The sequence below is a fragment of the Myotis nattereri genome (assembly GCF_964212035.1).
Source record: "Myotis nattereri genome assembly, chromosome: 1".
NCBI classification, from domain to species: domain Eukaryota; kingdom Metazoa; phylum Chordata; class Mammalia; order Chiroptera; family Vespertilionidae; genus Myotis; species Myotis nattereri.
The window spans coordinates 42793041-42800084 of NC_138075.1; the positions used below are offsets into that span (position 1 = coordinate 42793041).

Here is a 7044-nt window from a genome sequence, read left to right on the forward strand (position 1 = left end):
CAAGGCTCTCAGCTGAGAAATCCTGGCCATGCAGAACAACCTCCATAACCCAGTTAACTAGAAAAGCACCAGGCCCTCCCCGCTCTGCCCGGGGATGTCATGAGACAGAGTTTGGAAAAGTCAGAAGCAAGATGAGAAATGGGTGCTCTAAGGGATGCCGGGTAATGCACGCTGCTTGCCCCAGTTTCCTTTAGTTCAGCAAATCTTACGTTAGCACCTGATAAAGACAGGACAGGACACTTTGCATTGGAAACGTAGAGATAGATAAGCTGTTCCTGATTCTGTGGGACTGCCCATCTTGCTATAATGTGACTGCTTTTTCCCAAATGAGAAAGCTGAGTGTTTTTGTCTTTTGTTGTGAGATCTATTAGGAAAAATTAAAAGCACCTTTTGGCCTTCAATTCCCAGATTCACATCTCTTCAGGGCTGTGACAAGTATTAGTGCTGTTCACCACCTAGATCCTGTTTTACTTCTCCTGAGCGCACAGTAGGATCATAGTTCCCAAGCCCCTTAAGTTAAGTGTGGCCATGAGCCTTCCTTTGCCAGTGAAAGGAGAACACCATGATAGCTTACTTCCTCACAAAGCCTTAAGGACCAGCACATGGCTCCTGCATGGTCCTTTACTTCTCGTGTAACCAGCAACACTCCTGATGGTGACAGCTTGCTGGCCTGTGTCTCTCACTGAGGACAGAGTGCAGTAGAGGAGGACACACCTTACTGATCCATGATGGACCTGGAGTGTGAGTAAAAAGCAAAATTCTGTTGCTTTAAGCAATGGAGGTTTAAAAGCTGTTTATTACAAAAATAAACCTATATAAAAGCACAGACAATAGACTGCCAAAACTGCCATACTCATTCCTTAGCTTCAACTGTGATCAAGCTATAAGCCTCCATAATTAGGGGTTGGCTTACTAATACAGCAAAACCTAGACCAGTGGTCGGCAAACTCATCAGTCAAGAGAACCAAATATCAACAGTACAACGATTGAAATTTCTTTTGAGAGCCAAATTTTTTAAACTTAAACTATATAGGTAGGTACATTCAACTTCAAATCCAACTATAAATTCACGGTTTTCGTCTTCTGTTTTTCTTTGCTTCTTCTTTGTAGCCATCTCAAACAGGGCACCTAAAAAATGTTTCATTTTATAATAATAAAGCCAACAACACAAAAGAATTACAATTCTTAAATTGATGACAAAAAAACCTGTAGGATTTGCCGTTGGTTGGAAAAATACAGGTAACTTTATGTGTCGAGTAGGTACTTTTGTCACCCGCGCGCGATTTGCAGACGCGACTAGGACTAACCACTGCACATGAGACTGCTGGCTGACTGGCTCACTCAGCTCCTGCATGAATGGCCCGCGCCTTCCCTGTGCTGAGTATCCCACAGAAGTTTCAATCGCACTGTCCTTGTGCGCCATCACGTGGTATTTTGTGGAAGAGCCACACTCAAGGGGCCAAAGAGCCACATGTGGCTTGTGAGCCCTGGTTTGCCGACCACTGACCTAGACGACTCCTGCTAAAAACAAGAGGAAAGGGTGTTATTTTGCAGTAATACCAAGTGAATGACAAGTTGGCAAAGAGAGTGGAAATAGAATTGATGAGATCTGATTGTTATGCCTTATTTTTTAGTGAGATCATTTCTGATTTTCTAATATTATAAATGAGTGGCAATTTGGATTTTTCTTGTAGGAGCTGCCTTCCATGTTACTTATTTTCCTCTAGAAATCTAAGCACATCTAGAAACCAGAAGCTCCAACTGCTTGGCAACTGCACTGGAAATGCAACAGGACTAAAGTTGATTGCCTACTTCCACGTAAACGCTAACAAGCACCATTAAACTTTTGGAAAATGTGATTATTTTCGTTTCAATATGCTTTAGAAAGGGCTTTCCTACTGAATTATGTCTGGAATGTGTGCATACATGTAAACACAAACCCGAGTTTTTCCAAATCTACAGTCAATTGTATTACAGCAGTTTTTTATTAACGTTATGGTCATAAGGAAACCCCTGTAATGTGTGGAAAGAATTACGGTGTGAAATGATTAATGTGTGAAATGTTTGCTGTGTGAACACCCCAATACTGGGTAACTTCCAAAATGTGGTGAACGCCCCACTATCTGGATGTGTATGCCCTGAGCCAGTGGTTCTCAACCTTGGCTGCACATTAGAATCTCCTGGGAATCTTCTTAAAATCCTGATTTCTGGGCCTCATCCTCCGGAAATTCTGTTTCTTTGTCATGGGGTGGGGTCACAACATTAGTAACAAAGAAACAGAATTTCCAGAGGATGAGGCCCAGGAATCAAGATTTTAAGAAGATTCCCAGGAGATTCTAATGTGCAGCCAAGGTTGAAAACCACGGCTAAAGCCCTTAAAGCCTACACACCCGGCTCCTAGCAAAGGCCCACACGGATGAGACACAAGTTGTTGACCACTGGCTACATAAGCAACAGATTTCGTTCAGTCGATGTCTCCCGCCTGATGAGAGGAGGACTCCGCATCGCTCAGCTCCGTGGGACAAGCCCGACTGACTGCTCTGCCGTGCGACCTGAACCAAGTGCGGCCGCCTGTCTGTCTCGGTCTTCATCGTCCGTCTTTCGGTGTGCATGGCCGGTGGCCTCTGCTGGAGCCTAGGACCCGCTAGGAATAGGTAAGTAAACCCTGAGTGATTGCACACTGATTCTGTCTTGTGTGTTCTTGTGTTCCGGTTCGGCTCAGCTGTCTAGACATTGAAGTACCAGGGCACAGGCCGTGATTGCTGACTCCTATAACCTGCGTTTTTCCCACTAAGTCTAGACAGATAATTAATTAATCGGGGCATAATTGGGACAATCAGTCTGATGGATTCATTTAACAAATGACATGAAGTCAACTTTATTTCACAAAATTAGTCCATATGCCACTACTTATCCTCCATGTCCGGTTTTGTTTTCGTCCAACGCAACTGAATTCTCTGTAACTGCTCCACCACTTATTAGGGAGGTGAACCTGGGCAAGTCAGCCCCTGCAGGAGCCTCCGTCTCCTTCCTCGTCACTGGAAACGTCTCTGTCTGTTGTCCCAACCGGAGAACAACCCAAATCTGTTGTCCAAGGATCTGGGAGGAGCACACCCCCTTCTGGCAATCCCTGCGCGGGCGGGGGGCGAGGAGCGGCGCGGGGAAGGGGCGGAGACAGGAAGGGGGCGGAGGCAGCGAAGCAGACGGAGGCCGGAAGGGAACGGAGGCAGGAACGGAACGGAGGCGGAAAGGGAACGGACCGCTTCCGGATTTCTCTCTGGAGAAAACCGGAAGTTGTCGATAGCTTTCTTATTACTTCTCTCAGGAATTTGTGAGGGTCGCTGGAGGAGCGAAGGAGGACCTGCACGAGGCTGACAGAGGTACAGAATTAAAAATGTGTGAGGTCATCTAGAAAGTAGATGGGCCGAGCCCCTACATGGTGCCGCACCCAGAGATCGGGGGGTCAGAGTTTTTAAGGACTCGAGGGGGCTTTTCCGTGGCGGGGATTCTCCGGGCGGGTCCGGCGGGGCGGTGACTGGTCTGAGCGAAGGGAATGTGGTCTGAGCGGAAGGGAATGTCGGCTGCAAAATGGTCTGAGGGCCTGTTTCCCAGGGGAGGGCTATCTATTTGATTATTTGATCAGACCTCACGTGCACGAGGCCAAAAGTGGTAACGAATTATACATTTATTAGATCATCCTCATCCGGAAAGCAGATGGGCTCAGGCCACAAATGGTGCCAGCACCCGGGGACGGGGGAGGCAGAGGGTTCAAAGGGCTCTACAGGGGCTTTTCCTGCGGGAAATTCTCTGGGCCGGTCAGGACCGTGGGCAAGGATGGGACGGAAAGTGACTGGTCTGAGCAAAGGGCCTGTGGTCTGAGCGGAATGGACTGTGGTCTGAGCGGAAGGGCCTGTGGTCTGAGCGGAAGGGACGGTCAGTTGCCAAATGGTCTACGGGACTGTTTCCCGGGGCGGGGGTGTCGCTGCGGTGGTTTGATCAGACCTGACAGAGTTTAGGGAGCTGAAGGTCCGCGTGGCCTCGTGGAGGTAAAAGTTGCAGGATGCTGAGAATGGGGCTGTTTGGTGGAATGGCGGACGTTGGTCTCAGCCCGAGTGCATCCCCTCAGCTCTCAGCGCAGCTCCTCCGGCGGTGGGAGCCGGTCTCAGTAGCGACACCACAGTGTCCAGTGGGGAGACGGGGCCTGTGCTGTGTGCGCCGCCTGCCTCCGTTTGTGCCTCTGCCTCCTGTGTCTCACTCGCAGGCCGGTGTCGCTGCCGCTGACTTTCGGAGGCAGCTCCCATAGGCGGCCTGGGGAACAGCAAGTGCCTTCTCGCCCGGAGCCACTCTTTTGTAGTTCATTCTGGCCACACAGGGACCTCAAGGTGCAGAGTTGTTGTTCCTTAGGGGCACTGGTTCCCATGCAGCCAATAGCCCAACAAAACCGTAACTGGTTCTTGACCCCTGAGAAGGTAAGTCTGCATGTATTTCTGTGGTTTTGAAGGTATTTGAACAAGTCTGTCCTCTCTGCTCTTCTTTCCTAGGTTCCCTAGCGATGCTGGTGGAGATGCACAACCAGGGCCAGGACCGCTGTGTCCTCACCTGCACTGAGTGCAAGCAGCAGGTGGAGACAGGCTGGCACTGCCCCGGGTGCGAGGGCTACGACCTTTGCATCAACTGCTACAACACCAAGGGCCACCCCCACGAGATGGTGAAGGTGGGGCTGGGCCGGGAGGAAGAGGCCGAGGAGGGCGATCAGGGCGGCAACCAGGGGCAGCGCCGGTTCAGGAGCATCCGGGAGGCTCGGCGCCGGAGCATCCTGCGCAGCATCCAGTCCCTGAGGCACGCCCGCCATTGCGGCGACGCCAACTGCTCTCAGAGGGGCTGTCAGAAGCTGAAGCGTGTTGTGCTGCACACCACGCGCTGCCAGCGCAAGGCCATTGGAGGCTGCCCAGTGTGCAAGCAGCTAATCGCCCTTTGCTGCTACCATGCCAGAGAATGCCAAGAAAACCCATGCCCGGTTCCCTTGTGCCTCAACATCAAACAGAAGATCCGCGAGCAGCGGCTCCGGCTCCGTCAGCAGCGGATTGGGAACCGCCTGCTGCAAGGGTAGCTCATGCGCCAGCGAATGCCACCATGAACTCCTGTCACGTGCCTCGGCAGTCTGCCATCCCCTTGTTGAGCACCACCCTGGACACCCCCACAGGAGTGCATTGCCCAGTGAGCTGTCCCTGGTCGGTGACACCACAGTAGACACCCTAGAAAAGTTTGTGTAGGTTTTGTAGCCTTGTGAGAAATCACTTTTTTGTTCAATGTTCTTGGACCATTTGTACTGAAATTCAAGAATCTAGGCTCTTTTTATTCCTAGATGGAACTGCTACTTCCAAGCCAGGGAAGAGTAGATTGCTGTTCAAAGAAACAATAAAAAGTTTATGTTTTTGTTAAAAATCAGTTGATTTAAATGTCTCTCTTTTTGCTTTCTTAAAAAATTTTTGTTCGTTGGACAAGGTGGGGGGTAATTGCCGGTGACTCATGCTTTCTTAATAGGAAAGAAAGTTCATTATAACCATATTTTTAAGATTTGAAACATTTTTGCCTAAAAGAGAAGGAAAATAATATTCAGAAACTGATTCCTGAAATAATGCAAGCTTATAATGTATCCTGACGACTTTCTGACATTGTGGGGAGATTTTTTATCTATTATTTACTCGGGGTGTTCTCAAATTATTGCCCCTGGATGATACGAATTGGCTCCTGAGTACACACACACACACACACCCCACATCCGTCTATACATTCTGGCTTAAGCCAAACTCTTGTCAAAGATGTTGAAAATGTTGCTTACTTTCTCTGATAAAACTGATTTCAGACCAAAAATAGGGATGATCACTCTCTTAGGCCATGCTAATGTTAATAGAGAAGAGCATTCTTTCTTCTGTGAGAAACTTGAAATGAGGAAAAGCAAGTCTAGTGTCAATCATGCCAGTGCTGTAATTACCATAGATATGAAAACACAAGAAGATTCAATCAGTATAGTAAAGTACCAACCCATATCTTCTATTGTTAAATAAACTGATGCAACACACAAAGAAAAAGCAAATAACTTTACCTTAATGATGTACTGAGTTCCTCAAAAAGAAATCCAATTTGGAATTTGAATGGAATTGCACTGCCTCTGTAGGTTAATCATTAATTCAATTAGGTCTTAATAAAGCCATCCAAGATGAGGCATTCTATATTAGGTCATCGGGTACAAAAGCACGGGAGGATGCTCTACTTATTCAGATCATCTTAAATTTTTAAATTTGTATAGAAGTTTTAGTGTTAATGCCCAGATATTTTGTGATCCTTATTGCTACTGTGAATGATTTCTTTTCTTTTTTTAATATATTTTATTGATTTTTTACAGAGAGGAAGAGAGAGAGAGATAGAGTCAGAATCATCAATGAGAGAGAAACATCGATCAGCCGCCACCTGCACACCTCCTACTAGGGATGTGCCCACAACTCAGGTACATGCCCTTGACCGGTATCGAACCCAGGGCCCTTCAGTCCATAGGCAGATGCTCTATCCACTGAGCCAGACCGGTTTCGGCTGAATGATTTCTTTTTAGTAATATTTTCTAGTAGCTGTTGTGGGTGGGAGAGATGCTGTTGATTTATGCAGGCTGATCTTGTATCTGGCAAACTTGCTGAATCTTATTAGTTATAATTTGCTTGAATCTTTGTTTTATTGTAAGCTGACATCCTGTTCTCTCTCTCTCTCTCTAAAGAAGCACTCCTCCCACCCCATTTAATTTCTGTGGTGGGTGGTGGAGGTTGGGGAGATGACTCACTAGGAAGGAGTAGAAAATGTTTCCTCCTCCCCCCACCTCAGGGAGGGGCCTGGGCCTCCATGATGCTCACATGGGAGTTCCCCAAAGACTCAGAGAGAGACCTGCTAGTCAGGCCGCTGACCGCTGTGATGGGAGGAAAGGTGGCCTGAGTCCTCTGGAAGCAGGTAAGGGGATGAGAATGTCACCATAAAGAGAGGGAGGATTTAGAGAGT

At 47.9% G+C, this 7044-nt stretch overlaps 1 protein-coding gene across 2 annotated transcripts; it reads left to right on the plus strand.

The window, feature by feature from the left end:
* Positions 1–2581: 2581 nt before the first annotated feature.
* On the plus strand, positions 2582–5448 carry LOC308535207 (histone lysine acetyltransferase CREBBP-like). 2 transcript variants are annotated; one of them, XM_081113986.1, is made up of 3 exons: positions 2582–2654; positions 3326–3380; positions 4542–5448. In XM_081113986.1, exon 3 carries the CDS (start codon positions 4553–4555, stop codon positions 5108–5110), a length of 558 nt encoding a protein of 185 aa, XP_080970112.1. In that variant the 5' UTR covers positions 2582–2654; positions 3326–3380; positions 4542–4552; the 3' UTR covers positions 5111–5448. The 2 variants fall into 2 exon arrangements, with proteins under 2 accessions (XP_080970112.1, XP_080970111.1); XM_081113985.1 differs by lacking the exon at positions 2582–2654 and having other exon boundaries at positions 3271–3380.
* The last annotated feature ends 1596 nt before the right edge of the window (positions 5449–7044 follow it).